The 20,999-nt window shown below is 39.1% G+C and overlaps 1 protein-coding gene across 1 annotated transcript in view; it reads right to left on the bottom strand.

The window, feature by feature from the left end:
* The window catches only part of jmjd1cb (jumonji domain containing 1Cb), a 145,858-nt gene extending 129,986 nt beyond the window's left edge, over positions 1-15,872 (bottom strand). Inside the window, exon 1 of the mRNA XM_059324227.1 lies at positions 15,489-15,872. Coding sequence (XP_059180210.1) covers positions 15,489-15,647 — 159 coding nt within the window. The 5' untranslated portion in view covers positions 15,648-15,872. The remainder of the gene's footprint in view (positions 1-15,488) is intronic.
* Between the last annotated feature and the right edge of the window lie 5,127 nt (positions 15,873-20,999).

Raw genomic sequence — 20,999 nt, 5'->3', positions numbered from 1 at the left:
TTTCTTTCAGAGACAGGAGAGAGAGGAGAAGCACTTTAGTGTACAGGACAGTGAGGTGACTGGCGGCTGGGCTGACTGGCTGTGTGGCCTGCACAACACAAAGTCTGCTTGTCTGACAAGCTGCACAGCCTTGTGGTTGCCACCGCTGACAGATTGCTTGAAGATGATACATGTGACAACCGCAATGCTAATTCTTTATCACTTATTAGAGCCATTAAGTACTTGACAACATACTGAACATTATGTGTCCTGATCTAAGGTTATAAAGGAGGTCAATAAGTTATTTAAGTATGATACAGTCATGAAAAAAAAAATATTAGACCATTGTTTTCTTCAATTTCTTGTTCATTTTCATGCCTGATACAACTAAAGCTATATTTGTTTGGACAAATATAGTGATAACAACAAAAATAGCTGATAAGAGTTTAATTTAAGAGCTGATATCTCGATATTTTTTCATGTTTTTTTATAATAACCAAAATCATTATCTAGAAAACCATATTTGTCCAAACAAATGTACCTTTAGTTGTACCAGACATTAAAATGGAGTATTTGCATTATCCCAAATGTTTCCAACAGTGTTCAAACCCATGTAACGCTGTAATTACCCATTACAGATTATAACGTTATACTTTAACTGGATAAAGGATTTTAGTAATTGGACGTCTGGATCTTAAGTTATCAGAGAAACAAGCTGAGCAAACGTTAGCAGCAGCTCGGCTCCGGTCCCTCTTCCTGTGTGCCGAACAACATCGAAAAAACACTGATTTTTAACATGAAGCTGCTTTACTTTGCGTTTTTACCGGCTTTAATTGTCAAGTTCATTCGTTTTGGAGTGAAGGAGAAGACTGCGGCCAATTCGGCTCCCGGTAAAAACTTTCTGAATGTATGGATGTTAAGTTATCAGAGAAAAAAAGCTGAGCAAACTCTAGCAGCAGCTCCGGCCCCTTTACTGACGTGCCACAGGTTTTTATGGCTAAACTGCTTCATGCAGTGTGTCTACATGTTTTAATCACCTGCTCTGTTTTTATAAGACATATATGTTTAAATTTAAATCACAATATTGGTCAGAGAAATATTGCAAGTAATCCACCAGTTGGGGTAATGACTGAGGAAGAGATGAGGACTGTGAAATTGACTGAGCTTACATGCATGCAAAGCATCCTGGTTATTGTTCTCCCTGTAAAGATAACAGCATGACGCATGCAGATCATCCACCTGCATGCGTCTTGATTTCTTAACATCTCACTTAATATGTTCTGTACCAACAAAGAATGTTTAGAAACCAGTACAGTTATGATATTATAGAAAATTTCAAACTTGATCGCGACCAGGACACAAGCACATGTCAACGCAGTCAGTATTTAATGAATGAAAGAATGAAGGAAAGAATAATACCACTGTTTAGAATAATAATAGAGGAGTCAATCTACAGAAAATCTGCAACAATTTGGATAAGTGGTTCATCATTAAAGTCATGTATTAAGCAAAGAAAGAAGCCTTACATGGTCTTAGAGTCGAGTAGTCAATTGACAAAAAATACAATTTTGATTATCGATAATCGAAGTAAATGTTCATGCAAAAATGGCAGATACTGAAAATCTTTGGGTTTTGGACTCATAAAACAAGGCATTTAACTACCTTGGACTTTGACATTTTAGGACAGTTTTCATTATTTTATTGATTAAAAGATTTACCCAGAAAATAATCATTAGTTAAAGTTATCCATGGTCTATAAGAAGCTTCTCAGCCCTTATTAATTGTGTCCCTTATTAAGTGTTATCCCGGATTTAATATCCACTTAAAAGCTGAAGTGATCAAAAAATGTTCTCAAATTGTCTGCATTGTTGTACCTTTGACAGTGATTAAATACATATCTACCTCATCTATGATTTTGTAGCATTTTCAGTGGTCATTTATTGATTTTTATATTTATTAATTACATCACACGTCCTTGTTCTTGTTCTCTTTTTTGTCTTGTTTAAGTTCGGTATTTTTAAATGTTTTACTGAGTGTTTTGTGTTATGATTGTCTTATGCAGTGGCACTTTCAATTTTGTTGTATAGTTGCCTATTTAATGACAATAAAGGCTATTTGATTTAAAATAATTTAATTTGAATCTAAAAACAATTATCACTTTAAACGATAGCAAAAATACTTAGTTGCAGCTCACTGCTCTTGGAGACAAAAAGAGAGAAACAAACAGACAGAGAGAGAGATAATGCTGACAATGAGAAGATGAGTTCTTTGCGAGGGAATCTTTCCCCTCTCAGGTAACAAGAGTTAACTTGTTTAATTGTGGTTCACATTCCAGCTGAGACATGTCAAATACCAAGTGTACTCACACCGGGGCTGAAGCAGTGAGCTTGTGAGCTTTCAAGGCCAGTAAGCACTGCAGTATTCAGCTGTGTGGGCAGTGTGTAGGTGTAGCAGCCTTCTTAATCCTCATATTCACGATGAATATTGTGCTAAATATGATGCGTGTGACTTGTCACATAATAATGGTACAAGTTATAGTAATGACAGAAAAACGACTCTGGTTGACGAAGACTAAAAATCAATATAAAGCCTTAAAAATGCTATATAAATGTGCGATTGTACAATGCAATAACACACTTTTTTTATCAATTAAGCTCTACAGAAGCAGGCCTGTAAATCGTGATTATTCCCTACGCAAATAATAATAACCATTAATCAATTATTATTCATTTAGATGTCAAAAAACAGAAAATTACAGGCTGCTGCAGCCCAAACTTCAGGCCTTTAAGCCTCTCATTTTAGATTATCGTCTATAATTATATGATAATGATTCTGACTATGTCTGTACTGTGCTTTTCAAACTTGTATTAACTATATACATTTGTAATAACAATGAAGTAACTGAATTTAGGCTTGCCTCGGCCAAAAGGTTTGATTTCTCTGTTTGCATTTCTTTGACAGAGTGAAGTTGAGCAGTGGAGTCAGGAAACCCACAGAAACCAATTTTGTCCCACACTGGCTCCAGTCAACAATCATTCCACTGTTTCATTCTTATACCAAACAGTGCAATCGTTTCTATTTTCTGTATCAGTTCCACTCTATATATCTACACACTGCTCCGCATGGTGGTACTCTATTCCACTCTGTGGGATGTGACAGCATTTTATGACGGTATTCTATTCTGCTCTTAGAGGACATTATTTGTTCACCGCTTTAAATAACAGCATGCTTTTCCACTGTATGTGTTGGCTGTATGCCACTCTATGTGACCGCATTCTATTCTACTGTATAGGACAGCAATCAATGATATTCTCTTCTCTTCGGGACCGTTTTCTACTTATATAACAGCATTCTTTTCCACTTTATATGACAGCATTCTATGACAGTATTCTATTCTGTTAAAACAGTACTGTTCTCACTTTATATAACAGTGTTCTATTCACTCTATCTGCAGGTTCAATTAAAATCTATGTGATGGCATTCTATTCCAGTCTATAGGACAACATTCTTTTCCAATCCATGTGACTGCGTTCTATTCCACTTTATGTAACTGCATTCTATTCCACTTTATTTGACTGCATTCTATTCCACTTTGTGACCACGCTCTATTACACTTTATTTGACAGCGTTCTATTCCACTCTATCTGACAGCATTCTATTAAGATAGCACCCTATTCTGCTGTAAATGGTAAATGTAAATGGACTGCACTTATCCATAGCGCTTCACACTACAGACTGCGTTCATTCACGCACACATTCATACTGGTGGCAGAGGTGGGCCATTTGGGGTTTAGTGTCTTGCCCAAGGATACTTCAACATGTAGGCTGCCATGGTCAGGGATCGAACCAGGACCTTCCGTTCCGTGGGCGACCACTCTACCAACTAAGCCACAGCCATCTCATTAAATGTTGGGAACCTATTCTATTCAATGTGACCACATTCTATTGCAATATATCTGCAGCATTCTATAATAACATGATTCAATTCCACTGTGTGATGGCATTCAATGCTGCACCAGATTACGGCATTCTGCCGAGCTCTAACATGACAGAGTACTCAAACACAGTAGAGTGTAACAGACTGTCATATAGAACAGAACAGAGTCCTGTTACACTGTAAATGTAATGTATTCCAGTCTGACAGTTTTCATATTCCACTCTATGTGACAGCATTCTATTCACGCTATATGACAGATTTATATTTCACTCTATAGGAAGACATTTTATTATGCTCTATGTGACTAAATTATATTCTACTACTTCCTCTGCTACCCTATTCTATCAGCATACTCTCCCCGAGATGATATTTTGTTTGGTAGTTGAGACATGAAATGCTTTGTGGTCACTGAACACAGAAGAAATCACATCACACATGTTGTTTCTACGCCCTCCGTACTCAATTGAATTCGCTTCTGTTCTAATACCATTTGTAAGGTATTCCTATTGAAGCAGCTCTAAATAAATTCAGTCCAGTTCAGTCGCTGGAATCAGATAAACCGTACTTCTTTTGTATGATTATTCTGTCTGGAGTTCTCTTCTGTTCTCTGGCTGTGTGCTGCTGTATTGTGCTGTAATCCGGTACTGAAGGAGTTAAGTTCTGTGCAGTGGGTGAACTCAAAGGAACTGGCGTTCACGTGGCTAAGCCACTGTTGCTATGGGAGAGAGGCCAGACAGAGGAGAAAGAAACCCCTCTCTCTCTCTCCGTCTCTCTCACATTCCCATTTTCTCTCTCTGTCGTTCTCTCTCCCTCCTCCTCTGCTCTCTCGTTCTCTCTCTGCCAGAGAGCCTGGCTGGCTGGAAAACCTAACGACTAATGAGAGTACGCAGCTCCCGCTCTCTCTCTCTCTCTCTCCCCCGCTCTTCATTTTTCAAATAACATTCACTCTCTCTTTCACTTCAGCTCTCTGAAACATTTCTCTCTCTCCTCCCTTCATCTGCCCATCGCTCTCCCTCATTCCGTCTCTCTCCATCCTTCTCTCTCTCTCTCTCTCTCTCTCTCTCTGTAATATCAGAAGGCCAGCCAATGAGTCATGCACCAACAGTACAATGCCAGGCTGAATATGCCAGTGTGTATTTCAGCCCTTTTGAATGTCAAGACAAATTTAAAGACCAAATAAAAGAGACCAAGCTGAAAAGGGAAACATATACATTGATATGACCAAATATACCTACTATAAGCAGTAAGCTATAGATGAGACAAAGTGTACAGGTATGTCTCATCTGAATTCATTGAATAGGTTATGCCAACAGCTAACCATTAATTGTATTATGACATATGACAATCTGCAAAATGTCTGTTATTAAACAGTTATTTGTTACGTAAACATTTCTAGCATAGATGTGTTGTCCAACTTGCACTCCATAAAAACTAAAGACTGTTCATTTACTGTTATGTATGACAAAAATGCAGTGCATCAATATCTTTGAGAATCTGGAACCAGAATATTGCTGATCTTTATTTATCTATTCTCAAAATAAGAGGTCTATTATTTTGGATCATTCTGTAGCTTCCCACAAGATTTCCTTATGCATTAAAATCCAAAAAATCACATTAGGTCAAAGTATGTAGAGTCAGAATGGTACTTTTCAAAGCCCTCCTGGAAACGTTTCCCATGTGACCTAATGTAGGTTTCTGGATAATGAGGATTCTACATTCATCATTAAGTGTGTATTTAAGGGACAGTTTGGGATTTTGCACATTAAGTTGTATAAAATACTTGCCAGTAGTGTAGTGGATGCAAAGCTATTAGCTTACTTTCTGAACTCCGGTGTTGAAGTTCTGGCCAGTTCCCATCGTAGATAGTTCCGGCAAGCTGGCAGAGTCAAGAATCTACAAGGTTTTACTCCATAAAACTAACCTAAAAGTTCACCCATTCCACCACAAAACAATGATCCCTGTGCATATAAGAAACCAACTTCACTTGGCACTATTTTGTTTCTTGAAAAAGTCAGTAAATCGTAGTTGATACAATGACATAGTAACATTACTATGCACTGTCATTGTATTTAATGACTTTGTATTTACACTACTGGCAAGTATTTTATACAACTTAATGTCCAAAATCCCAAACTATCCCTTTAACAATGCCTGGTAATACATATCATCCAGTTAGTCCAATGAATGTGAAAGCAGCCTGGTACAGGACAGAACAGGGGAGAACAGAAGCAGACAGGAAATGAAAGAACAGGTCAGGGTGGACTGGGAACAGGACTGAACTGGGAGAACAGGACAACATAAAACAGCTGAGGACAACAGAGAACAGAATGAGACAAGACAGCCAAGAGGGGGACAACAGAAAAGGACAGGGACTGGGCAAAAGCCACACATGAAGGATACTGTGCTTTCAGACACCAGGGACCCTGTTTGAAATTCAAGTGGACTGTAAACTGGTCTATTGTCATTCATCCCTGGACACAGCGCAACCATGTTAATGTAATGAATTTGATGATGACAAGATTAAGTGTTCTACACTTCGGGGTCAACTGGTGTCAGTGAAGTCTGCAGACAGACGCATCGTACAGACAGGTACGGCGACATTCCATTGGGCCCGGCTTTCTCCAACAAGGTACGAACAAGTAACAATTACAGGTTCACCTCAGGGGGGGCGGGGGGGCGGGGGGGTAGGGGCATGGACAGCAAGAGGACGCCCTGCTCAGCCTGTGTCCCAGTCCAATAAATGAGCAGAATATAAACAGCAGTAGGTGAGCTCTTGTCTTCTGCTCAAAAGAAAAGATAGAGCCAAACTAGATGGACATGCATGAGCCACAGTTGCTCGATCCATTTGGGAGATGTTCCAAACTGAACAAGCACAACCACCTCATTACTGGCTACACCGAAATAGCTTCCCTCACATTCTTTGGTAAAACAGTCTCGTTAGAGGGCCGGCCCAGTATTCCCTGACAGCAGTGTTGGAAAAATACACAGGAGAGCTCTGCGTCCAAGATGCAATCTAGAATGACATGCATCTTCAATGGATCATGTGTGAAAACAAACACGTTGTTGAACTGACTTATTAGCCATTAGTGTCCCATGGTGATCTATATTAAAGTCTTTCTACCCCAACAAAATTTGGAAGGAATTTGAAGTCTGAAAGTGAGATTTTAAGTCTAAATATCTCAACAGCCGGTTTCGAAAGCATCCCATGTTTGATCAGCTCCTTTATCTCGCATTGGACGTCATTCAGAGCGGTTGAGAGAAACGGGGCTGTCTCATGGTGTGATGGAGATAGCAGCAGTCAGACAGGCAGAGGTTGATTCATTCCGTATTCAGGACACAGTCGCAGTCTGCTCTCTTGCTGAATGTTTTTCAAAAAGACTGGGTTCAGTTCAGGATAGATGGCATTTATAATGTCTCTCTTATCAGCGAGGATTATCGCACATCAGTCATAAACTAAAGTAATCTTTTCAATTCATTTTGCATAGCATTAACAGAGTCTAACCATACAGGTTTGACGCCCTGCTGGCATCCATTAGTGTGTGTTTTCCTCGCTGAGCTCTGAAATTATTTCAGCCTGTACAAAGATATGTGACTTATCCTTTAACTAAGACATCATAAACCCTGCCTACACCTGACTGAAATGACCTCTGTCACTGCTCTTGCCATTTATTTTTAGAGGGGAAAAAAACACGGGGACTGTTCTGAAACAACTGTCAAATTTATCCCAAATTATAAACAAGTGTCATGTAAAACATTTGCTGATTGGTCAGTATGCATCTGACTGGACTAAAATCCACGTGTCTGCTTTCTCAAACTTAAAACCTTGTTGCAAAGTGAAAACTGAGGTTAGCAGTAGGGCTGGGCGATATGGCCAAAATCTTCATATCTCAATAACGATGTATAACGATATAGCATGTTTTCTGATTACTTGGTTAATAAATTAAATTATTATATGCAATTACTACAAGTTGAAGCCTATTTTTGTATGCTCCATACTCAGTTTAAGCAAAACATCACCTCTTTGGTTCGCTCCAGCTTTTCCATCTGCAAGGATCAAAACCTAAAGTGGAATCTAAAGGAGGTAAACCTTGCTGTAATGCAATTTGACACTGTGATACATACATTTTAGAAAAATATATACAACCAGCATTGTTATATTGTTTAGGGTATATATATATATAGTCATATTGTCCAGCCTGAGTGTTTGAAATTATCACATTAGACAATGTAATTTTGCATCACAATGTCTTGATATGATGCTAATGAAAGACCAGCCCTTGTCAGGAGATTATGTAAGTTTGTATTTAAAGCTGATGATATATTGCTTTTAACAACAGGTTTACACTTGTATGATATTCCATAGCTGTTTGAAGCTTTAGTTTTACACGTCCTTGGAAATGAATGCTCTGCGTCTGCGAGATACAATACGCGCATGAATAGTACTCATAGTTGTCACAATGTGCTTGATTTTAGGGGACCGATGTTGCTGTCTTTTTCTGTCATGATCTCATAATGACCGATACAGTAACCTCCTGGAGCGTTGCCATGTTTTTTTGTTTACATCATGCAAATTTGGCAGTACTATTGTAAATGTAGTACCAGTGGAATCCTCCATCAACACATATAGACAAGTATGCAAATCAGGTATTGTCTATCGATGAAAACATCTCTCACTAAAGTGTATTAAAGATAAGACCTTGAATTTACATGTAGTTAAAGTGTAAGACCAACAAAGACCACAATCTGTCTAGAAGCCTGTGGTGCTTAGCAGTTAGTTCCATATGTGTTGTTTTGTCACTTTTCTAAAAAGGCATCAGGTATTTTTAGCATTATAGACATCTAAAATACAAATTCCCTCACAGACTTGCGATGATTATAGAAATAGTGTAGCACAGTACACCATTCAGGTCTGACATGGTCCTGCAGGAAACCACAGCAGCTGTCGAGTAGTAGAACCTAATGTATTCCCAGGGTTATCTGGGAAGCCTGCAAGCCTATAGGAGACTTTATGGCTGCCGTATGTAGCAGTGTGTGTGTGTGTGTGTGTGTGTGTGTGTGTGTGTGTGTGTGTGTGTGTGTGTGTGTGTGTGTGTTTTAGAGAGGTGGGGGAAGGGTACATCCAGCCAGCAATCCAGCCAGCCCATCCTGGCTTCAGATTACATTTTGTTTCCTTAGGCACCAGAAAACAAACCACTAACACTCTGAGTATCCAGTTACTGCGCTGCCCAAACACCGCATAACCTGGATGTCACATAGCAGTACTGCAGCTTACTGTGCAAATATCAACTTGATAAATAACGATTCATCACGACTCCATTCTACAGAGCGCTTTTATTTCCCTCCCCCCCCAGACTGAGCTGAAATTCATTATTACAGGGCCTGTTAAACGACAACAAGCAGCTCAGACAGTGAGGAGTTTCTGCGCTCAATGTAAAAATGAGCACAAAGACACAGTGCACTGTGAACAATGGGATACGTTAAAACATACCTGAAGGTTACTCAATAAGAATAAACCCTGTAAATCTATTGAGTTGCTTCATTATGTATCTAAGACCTGTTGCTATGCCTATGTTAAGGCTGACTGCACAGGATAGATGAACCAAAATATTCTCGTATACTTAAAGCGTTTCCGACGTCAATCATTTTTATCCTTCATATGTCTAGGTATTTAAAAGGAGTGCCTCCACTTAAATCCTAATATCACAACCAGTCCTGTTGCACGCTAATGGAGGAGTACAAGCTGCATAATATAGGAGTAGGCCTTTACTTTAATTCAACCATTTCAGACCATAAAAATGCCGGCTAGAAGTGTTTTTGGGTCCTGCTGTTTAAAACTATTGCTTTTTTATGCCCAACCCTCTTCTTTTTACTTAACCGTAACAAAGTAGTTTCGGTGCCTCACCTTAACCAACCTTTTAAAGTGTTTAAAACAGAATCACCACCTTTACTGGGATGTAACAATACATGGATCTGTACTGATGTGGATTTAATGATCAATGATCCAGTAACATCGGTGAAAGGGAAAATATCGATGTCGACCATTTTTAAGAAACCGATTTCTATTCTCGTCTTTAAAAAGAATAAGTTTGGTTATCATTTAAATGTCTGGAAGGCCTCAGTCGAACATATTTCAGTGCCTTTGCATATATCGTTTAACTGAACTGACTCATCATCGTAACGTGGCAAGCGTTCACTATCAGCAAATATCGTATCTTTGTCAAAAGAATCTATATAATGTAGTATCGTAATAAAACTTGTCATTTACACCCCAACTGTTTACGGTGTGTTTAAAGCAGCAGTCGTCGCAGGTCACAATGAGAACAGGAGGTATATATTTATGGTTCAAAAATGTTGAGATTCAACATATCTGTGGTTTGCAGAAATGTAAAATGCCAACTTTTATTCTGGCAACTGGGCTGATCCTTTCATATTTTGGATTAGGCTTTTGACTTTACCATGTGGTTATTATATATAGGCTTTTTATCAATTGGATTACCAGAAGACATAGAATGTGATAATAAATATCATTTGAGAACACTGAACAGCATTCAAAAGACTTTTTAACAAAACAACCATTCTGGAGTGAAACCAAATGGTATAGTCCAATCCATATTCTTGTATATATCTGCACTGGTCTTCTGAGCATCTGTGTCAGAAGGTGGAAGCGCCTCTCCAGCCATGTTTATTATCTGCATTTCTACTCTAAACAATGTTGCTATTCACTGCACGAAAACACACTCACACACACACAGCTGAGAAGCGTTTCTAAACTGGCTGAACTGCAACAGCCACGCATGGATTCTGTATGTGGAAGGTTCTTCCCAGGTCACTGCCTGTCATTTTCTGCTGATTAGCCACACGGAGATGAACCTCAGGCCACAGGCCTAAAAACAAACTAGCAGCACTGCTACTGTACACACACACACATACACACGGTGGACTGTAATGGAAAACAAAGGCTCCTATAGGCAATGACCTGGCTGCCCTGCTCTTTCCATTCATTGTGAATCCAGATGAGTGTAGCAGTTTTATGCCTAATGTGCCAGCCCCTGCTTTTGTTGCTGAGCTTTTTCTTTTCCCCTCAGCTTGTGTCAGTGTCCCTCAAGTGCCACCAAAAGTGTCTGTGAGGGGATTACAGTCCTGTTGAGATGCTCTGTATATCACTGCTGCACAGTTTTAATCTATGCATCAGTCTCTGTTGCTGCCATTTGAACGGTCGTGTATTTTTCTGTTTTCAGTTTGAGACTGCCCCTGCAGTGCCAATACTGGGTCACTGCAAAGGAATTTACAATGCCATTAATAATTTGGAGCCTCTGAACTTTTTATGTCAGGACCAAAAAGACAAATGTCTTTTTTCTTTAGGAGCTGAGCTGATTTAAAGAGGTTGTTTGGGATTTTGGACATTCAGTTGTATGAAATACTTATAATAGATAGTTCCGGCAAGTTGGCACGAAACTACAAGGTTTTACTCCACAAAACTACTTGTACACTAAAAGGTAAACCATTCCACCAGAAAACAATGGCCCTTGTGCATATCAAAAACCAACTTCACTTGGCATTATTTTGTCTCTTGAAAAAGCCAGTAAATACAATGACAGCGACATGGACATGGAGTAAAACCTGCTAGTTTGTGACCCTGCCAGCTTGCCGGAACCATCCACTCTACAATCAGAACCTGCCCAGAACTCGGAAAGTCAGCTAATAGCTTTTACATCCACTGCTCTACTGGCAAGTATTTCATACAACTTAATGTCTAAAATCCCGAACTATCCCTTTAATGTATTGTCTGGTATATCAAGCAGTGAGCATGAAAACTATAAGGTATTACAGGATTAGACAGACTCTAATCCTGTACACATATCTAAAATAAGCAGCATAAAGATATGACAACCAAAAACTGATTTGAGCCTTGACCCACTGTTGCATTTTATCAGATACATTACATAATATTTACTCAGGACTATGAAACTGCATGTAAAACCTGCTACTGAGCAGATAGAATGTCCCCAAATAATACATGATTGGTATGTACAAACAGTTAGTCAGCCCACAGTTATTACTGAACTGACTCTACATAACATCCATTGCTATTACTACCATTATATATCCTACCTGTGTTGCTCCATCCTGAGCTAAATACCAACCAATATGATTGGAAAGAAATACAAAATAAGGTTTTTCCAGACTGTTCTCCAGTGCTGACGAAGTGCTGTAGAGATAGATCTGACTACATGCGACTATTTGGTTCATAAACATCCAAAAATAGTTTTTTAGTTAAAGTCCCTTAGTGTTTCAGGGCTTGTAGTAAGGTTGGGCAGATAGATGATGATATTGTCCATTACCAATGGCTGACGGTCATCTACCACTGAGGCCAACATCTATATTGAACCTATATGATTTTATCAGTTCGAAAGATTCGCACAGATGACATCATCGTCCATCGTGGTGTTTTACTTTGGACATGGTCAATTTGGTAGACATCACCCAGCTGTAGTTTGTTTTAAGATTCAAATTTGGTCTCTAACTGTGATCATCAGATCTAGATTGTACGGCAGCGTATTAGGGCCAAGCATGAAAAAAATATATATAGGGACCCGGGGGAGTGGGGTACCATTTCGAGAAAAAAGTGGCAAATCTATTAGAAAAATAGCCGCAAATTTACAAGATTAGAAGTGGCATATTTGCGGGAAAAAAGTCACACATTTATGAGAAAAAAGTGGCAAATCTACAAGAAAATTGTAGCGGATTTATGAGGAAAAAAAGTCGAAAAATAGTGTTTTGTCTTTGTCAAGGAACCTCAACAAACCACAGACACTGCTGTTGATGTTGCAGACCGAAAACAGAAAAAACAGCCATTTTTAATTCAGCGGCCGTCAGTCACCCTAGCTCTGGTCCGATCAGCTCCACATTAGGTGTGAGACACCAGGAGACAAATAACACATATGACGACCGGATCATACCATTTCAATATTAAAAGGACTTTCGGTTTTTTTATAGGAATGATTATGCAGAAAATCAAGCATTTTTCAATGAGTATATACAAAGCATTTTCAAACTATCACGACTTGTAAGATAAACACTAAAATAGGCTATAAAGGTATGAACCAATAAGCCTTGGAGAGCTGTTGCCACCCGAGTACACTCCTGCACTACTGGCCTATCTGACCACATACACTTGACAAAGGCCTGACAGCTTGGCTTGACACACTTCTTCTAATCTAATCTCCAATCCTTCTCCACTGTATTCACTCAGCTAGTTAAGCCCCTTGCTAATGAGACTGTGCCCCATTGTATGGAATTAAACCAGAACACTACTCACTGCCTAAATCACATCACACACAATTCTACAAGGGAATTAGGAAGCTGGGAGCATGTTTGTTGTGTGATATAAACAAGTACATGCGATGTGCCGTGTAGATGTGGGAGCATGCAATTACACATGAGAGAAATGGAATCGATTCGTGGAATTATGTCAACTCACTGTTCCTGTCAAAATCAGATAGGCGGCTTGATGTAAATGCATGAGTGAACTGCAGAATAACAAAAAGACACGACGCGGTGGCATTTACCTCCCATCTAAGACACATACAGAGCACCATGCCTAGTCAATGACATAAAAGACGGACCTGTGACATGCATGCTGTAAGATCTTACTACCACAGATGACTCTCAAATTAAATCACACATAAAGAATAACCCTATCAGACACCTATGACCATAACATGATAATAATCTATGTGGGTGTGACAGCTGACTGCTTGTAGCCTCGAAGAAATTGCACATATGGAAACAGAAATACAACTAAATACATCAGAACAGTGCTAGGGTTTGGCCATTAATCTGCAAAGGCAGATAGAAGGATTTCAGTGAACAAAAGAAAACGGGGAACAGGCACACTGTACAGTGAGACAGTACTGTGGATTTGCCAGCCAAGGGCTTGTCAGGGCAAATGTTTCATTGTTTGCTGGCTTTGGCATGTTTACCCATTATGAAAATTGGTCTTTTTTAAAAGTAGGAGGGAAATTCAAACCAATATACTGCCCAGATTTTCATCAACCCCTGTCTGCCTACTGACTGTATTAAGAAAGCAATTATTACACCTCAAGAAGGAAATATGTCCGCTACTGGAAGATCCACAAGTGACAACATGGAGAGATTTTTAGACAATATTTTACATGAAGACAAACTGCCCATTGTTCAGCCTGCAGCGAGCCAGTTTTATGTTTTTACAAGTCCTAGCATTCCTGCCTCTCCTGTCCAAGTCGGAGGGCTTGTTGTCCGCCAGAAAAATACAGGCAGACGGGGCTTTATGGTCGATTATCACGCTCAAATAACGTGGATTGTGACCAATAACCACGAGATAATAGGGATTAGCTCAACGTGAAGGCTGTAGCGCGGGGTAAATCTAGAAAGCTAACCATACCTTCATCAGCTGATTTGCACTATACAGCAGATTAAAGCATTTAGCTGCTCGGGACTCAAATTCCTACACATGCTTTCACGAATGCAACCGATCGCAGAGGACATATCTGTTCAAATTCCAGGTGTTTCTCCTTGACGAATGTCTTATTTTTAAATGAACACGTTAAATGTCCCTTATGGCTTGGAGACACGATGATCGACACCTATACACGGAGCCCACTGTGGTTTAACCATTCTTACAAGATATGAAAATATGGCGGTTTGTCTTAGCCGCAGTAAATGGTTTACGAGTTACAGAAGTTTGAGGATTTTATCACGTAAATAAGCAGAGTGTCTGGACCACCGTTGGCTGTTTGCTTTCCATAACCCCCTACTGGTAGTCTGCCTCCCATTAACCCTCTGGGCTCTATGATCCTGCCGTCCTGATCACATCACGTGAAGTTTAACAGAAAAAAATTCAACATTGACATCCCCATGTCATGTAAAACCAAAGATATGACAATAAGATAAGATAGTAATGATAATATGTAATTTTGCACATAGTTTGTTTTGAGGAGTTGCAGCTAACAAGGAAAATGCCTATAAATATACAGACATTTTTGTATGTAGTTTTATTATATTTAAATGTTACCTTTTTATATGTTCATATTTGTATCCTATGTTCCAAACAGTTCATTGAGCATATTTGTGGTTTTAATTGTAGTAAATAGTATAATTTTTCAACTCGGATTTCATGATTTTGGCCTCAATATGTTGATAAAGTAGGTTAAATCGAAAAAATAATTGTCAGATCATATAGGTGAAGAAAAAAATGATACCAAATATGGGTATAGTAAACATTTTTTATGTGGTACATGAAGGGCAAAATCAAAAGTGTTCAAAAACGGCCAAAATAGGCTCAGAGCCCAGAGGGTTAACTTGTAAGCTAAGTGGTCAAATAACTGGCAGAACTAATTCACACAACAATGACAAATATTTTGGCAAAACAGGGACAAATACCAGCGCCGTACCCATTGGTCAAAAGAGCCATAATAACCAAGAGAAAGCCACAAAATAATTTCCGCCTGGCAATCCTACAACCACAGAGATTTTCTCATTTGCTTTGCATGTAACAGACCAAAGAGGAGGACAAAGTAATCGTTTCCCTTACCGTCAGGTCGGGATTGTCGCTGTCACGATGGTTAACTGCTCGTATGACCCCGGACCTCCACGGCCACCGACCGATGTCGCCGATTTCAGGCGGCTCGTCCCCGCTGACACAGAGGAACCGCTTCCCGACCAGCTCCGGCCGAGCCTCGACTGCCATCATGGCCCTATGCTGGTCAAAACCCCCCCTCGAAAAAACTTCCCAACAACGACGCCCTTACAGACCTGTCATTTACGACATTAAACCTGTTCTAAAGAGTCCAACGATAGAAAGAAAATAAAAAAAGGAAAAGTTGTTTGTTGCTAAACGCTGAAAAACCGACCCGGGGGATTTAAATGTGTAGCAGTCTCCACCCGCTCAAGCGTCAGTCTCTTTTCTCTCAGCGTGAAAAAACGGTGGAACACTGAGCCGCATCACCGCCGCCATCCATAGTCGTGTTTCTCCGCTGGATCCCAAGGCATTCACAGGCCGAAGCACGGTTGTGTCCCTCCGCCCATTTGAACCCTATTGGTACTACTTTCGCAAAACTACTGTAACTGCTCTTACTTGTAGAACTAGCACGACTACAATGAACAGCAAGTCGAGCCAACTTCTGTTTCTATTACTACTGTAATAGCAGCGCTAGTACTACTTGCTGCCACTATAATAACGTCACCCTGTTAAAATAATCGCCTAAGTCACTTTTTGTCCAAATTGTTTTTTTGCCTAAATCATCTCCTCATGACGCCGGCCACCTATGGTAAAATCACCTACATCCTCATTTGATCAGATAATGTGATTTTACCCCTTTAAGATAATGGCCTATGTCAAGTGTGTGACTTAAGCAGATTTATTATGCCTAAATCAAAATAAAATGTGACTTAGGCAATTTTTTGAACACGGCTTTGTGACTTCAGCAAGATATGGTAACACTTTATTTTGAAGGGAGATTGTTTAGTTATCAGTTTAGTTTATCAGTGTTTTATTGTTGACACTGATATTGGTAACACTTTACTCTAAGGTGTCTACATAAGAGTGAAATGAGCGTGTCATAAACATGACATGGGATGTGTCATGAACATTAATGACACTTTGAAGTAACATTAATGCTCATAATACTTGTCATGTCATGTTTCTGACAGACTTGTGTGACTCTTATGTAGACTCCTTCAAAATAAAGTGTTACCATATCTTGCTTAAGTCACAAAGGCATGTTCAAAAAAATGCCTAAGTCATTTATTTCTCTTAAGTTACATAATTTACACACAGTGTTATTACTATGCCAATAGCCATCCTTTGTTATATTCTTTTTGAGTGAAATGATCAATAAATGTCATATGTTACACTTTTGGTGAAGTTTCCTGCAAAACTTGAAAAAATGAGTTAGGCGATTATTTTAACAGGGTGACGAACTGCTCTTACTTGTAGAACTAGCAGGACTACAATGAACAGCAAGTGGAGCCAACTTCTGTTTCTATTACTACTGTAATATTAGCACTAGTACTACTTAGTTTCTGCCACTATAATAAACAGCATCAGCAGCAATCCTGTAGGCAATTATCATAGCCTTAGGAAGAAAGTCATGTTGATAATTGCAGTCATTTAAAGTTACAATTCTGCACCGGTGGTTTTATTTGTGAGCTCCACTAACTACCTATATTTTATTTTATTATTTTAATATTATATCATATTATAAATATGATAATAATAATGACATGTTACCTTTACAGAAAAGACAATGCTTGAGGCATTGGTTGTGTATTCTTAAAACCCTATTTGTAAAACAAAGTTCCAGACAATGAAGCTATTCTGCAAAAGCTATTCCTTTGATAAAACTTAATGTGCCTGAAATTAGTTTTTAAGTTGTGAAGATTTTAGGTTTAATGTGTCTCTTATTAGTTAGTGCTGGTTTTAAAGTGTGTTTTATCCCCTCTTATTTCAGTTGCAGTTTTAAATTTGACGCATAACAGCAACATGTCACACAGTATCTCTGCATTTGTGTTCTGTGTACACAGGGCTCCTATGTAAAAGAGAGTTAACAACCCTCATTGGACCACCTTGTGCAAATACCAGTTGCATGAATGAAATGAATGAATAACCAAATGTAAGGAAGTGTGGGAGTGGATATAGCAAAACAGAGAAAAAACATGGTGGAAATATTTTTTTTAAACAGTTGGTTAGTAGGTCCTGTTTACTAAAAAAAAATAACATACTCTTCTAGGCATCCATTGTTTTCCATTGTTTTAGTGTGAAAATGAACTCACCGACTCATGAAATAGTCTGCATCAAATTTATAATTGGAGGGAGAGCATTGCACATTTTGCAAATCAGTCTGTACTCAATATGCATTATTGGATTCAACAAATTGCAATATTGTAATGAATGGAAACCAATGACTGATGAAAAGAATTTGTCCAAAAATGTAAAAATGTTTTATGAGCACCATTATTAAAGCTCAAGGGCTGTAAAGCTATATTTTTCTTTTAACAGCTGATAGAGTTGTTTGCCCAGTCCCAGTGCTTTTAGATTTGAGAGGTGCTTTACACATGATTGATCACACTTCTTGTGCACCGTCTGCAAACCTGTGTTTGTTGTAAGGGAACTGCTCTATATCACCTTCTTTCATACAGTTTTCCAATAGAACCTTCTCTGTTTTTATAAAAGAAGCCTGTTTTTCTGCTGACCATTTTAATTGTGGCGTTCCTCAAGGGTCTGTTCTTGGCCCACTGTTTTCAATCTTTTAGCTTAAGAAAATCTCCAAAATCAGGTAATTCTCATCTCCTACTAATTTATAAGTTTACACATGCATTTTTTTACTTCTTTAATGCTCTTTATGTTGGTTGACTCTTGGCTGTTTCTACACTGTATACCTACTTTTTCCACACAGAAAATTGCTCAGGAATAAGTAATGGAATCAATAAAGAATCAGACTGATAAGCAGGATCGATCAACACTGGTATCAGTATAATCGTATCAATTCCCATCCCTACTTTTAAAGCATTAAGGGCCTTTTTTCAATTGTATTAAGAATTTATTGACCCACCCTTGTGTCTGGGAATTCCCTGAGGCAATTTAACATCTTTTAAATCCTGTCTTAAAACTTCTTTTGTAAGAGAGCATTGATGAATATTTAATATGTTTTGGTGTTTTATCATCTCTGTGTTGTATTTGATTTGATTTAACTTATCTGATGTTTTTTCCCCCTGTGAAGCACTTTGTAACATTGTGAAGAAAAGGCACATAAAAAAAAAGTTTATTTCTATTATCTATCATTCCATTCATTACAACCTGCTGCTTATATTTGTATTTAACACCTCTTTAATCTTGTTCTTTTGTATGTGAACATTTCATTCAGAATTTTAAATGCCGTTGACATGTTTGGTCTCTTTCTTTCAGTGCGGATTTAGTGCTTTGCATTGTTTTGCTCTTTTACAGCTACAGAGAGAGAGTGAGAGAGTAGGTGAAGGAGAGAATAATACAGAGGAACAGAAGGAGAACAAGAGAGGGAAGGTTTGTGTGTGTGTGCATGTAGCTATGGAGGATTGCACGCTTGTGTGCGTCTGCCTGTGTGCGCAGAGTGTAGGGATCTTAAGGACAGCATCGAGGATTGTGTGTGAAGTATGTAGAAAGCAAACAGCCTGGAGCGACCTCCAGGGTGGGATGCAAGAGGGAAAGAGAGAGAAAGAGAGAGATGGGATGATGAAGGAAAAGAAGCAGGGGAAGATGAGTGGAGAAGGGGAAAAAGGGGGAAAGACACTAAAGGAACCCTGTCACGCTAAATGAACAAAAGGAAAGAGGAAAGAAGCAAAAAATAGAAGAAAGAGGTCATAGCGGTGGATTAGAATATTAAACCACTGAAAGGAAAAGCACCTTGAACTATGATGAGGTGAGACTAACGCATTACTTATCTTATTTCCATATTGTGTAATGTTTATTGAACAGGTGTAGTAATGTAAATGACAGCTGGGCAGCCGGATGGCTTTAGCTGTCAAAGTGGATTTTTGATGCATATGATCCAATTAAATATTCAGACCATGCTAACCCACAAACAGCCGTATGTTAAAGTCACCTTGACACACTTTGACCCACGACACCATTGTTCGTTCCCCCAGTGAAAGCAAATCCCAACATTGTTATTTTGTTACGTACGTGTATGTAGCTTCACTTTCATGTGTAGCTACAGCAAGGTTTACGTCACGTATTATGGCAAATATGTACCTACCATAACTACTGTAAGTACCGTAACTGCCTCACACTTTACGTTAAGCAATTTTTTCCTAAAGCTAACCAAGTATTTTTGTTGCCTAAACCTAACCAATCTGGAACATTTAACAATGTCAACTGTAACTGTGGCGTCAAGAAAATGAGTAACCCAAAAGTGGAGACTTGAGTTGGAAACAGGGTTTGTTAAATAACTCAAACAAAGGGCTCAAGGGGGAAGTGCAGTTCGTGTAGTTGAAGCTGAGTAGCAATAAGTGAGGCTGTGGAGCAGGGCAGAAGTAGTCAGAGGCACTGGAAAAAAGAACAAAAAGCATGTGTTACCACAGAGACAAAACACTTGAAAATACTATCTACCGGCAGTGATTGCAGTGAATGATCCTCAGCTGTATGGCCTGCCTCGAGCTCCTCAGCCAACCAGAGTCTATGGAGGGGAGTGCCCAGGAAGCCAAACCCAAAACTAACAAAATAAAAGCCACAACAAACCCAAAAGTAAAATACACGAAATACGAAAAATAAACACCAGAATAAACTAAAAATAGTTTAAACAATGACAGTTAGCCACATGTTTAAAACATCTGTTGGGTCATATGGCTCAGAGGACTTGTTGGTTCTACGTCAACTTCCACATCTTGTGCATAAACTTAGCCATGTTGTTTGGGTGCCTAAACCCAACCAAGTAATTCCATGTTGCAACATTAACTTTGTATTTACAACTGTGATTTCATAAGGTATTATACGAACTGTTAAACAAACATTTTCAGAGGATATCCTGTGAAACCGTTCATAAGGATATGTTGGATCTGTACAGTGACTTTGTTGACTGTTTTGTGGTGAAAAAAAAGAACCACAACAAAAAACGGTCTGGTGGTCAAATTGTAAGACAAGGGTAATGTGGACACACGTGTTTCCATTAGATACTTTTCCCGCTAGTGAGCCACTATGGGTGTGGCTTGGGAAAGAGGATCCGCCCAAGCTCCACACAACTCCACCGGTTTGCAGTTCAGGTAGAAGCTCAGCTGCTTCGGGTAGATACTTTCTGAGCCGCTACCTGAGCCGCTACTGACTAGTCGATGCTGATTAGATACGGTTGAGCCGTCGATTTTGCACATGCGTGATTTATTTGCAGACTGGTGAAAACTGGACGCTGAGGGATTAACATTTTCTGCCGCTGGGCCGCTTGTGAGTGCTTTGGGACGGCGCCTGCTACTCGTTAAGAAGAGTAGGAACGAGTCTCCAAAAGTCTCCGATAACACCAGAAAAAGTCGCTAGATTTCTCGCTAGTTGCTTTTTTGAAAAAGAGTCTCTAGAGGGGCC

This window comes from Centropristis striata, chromosome 21 (assembly GCF_030273125.1).
Source record: "Centropristis striata isolate RG_2023a ecotype Rhode Island chromosome 21, C.striata_1.0, whole genome shotgun sequence".
NCBI lineage: Eukaryota > Metazoa > Chordata > Actinopteri > Perciformes > Serranidae > Centropristis > Centropristis striata.
Note: the sequence above shows the minus strand (reverse complement) of the source record. Positions and strands in the feature narration are given on the sequence as shown.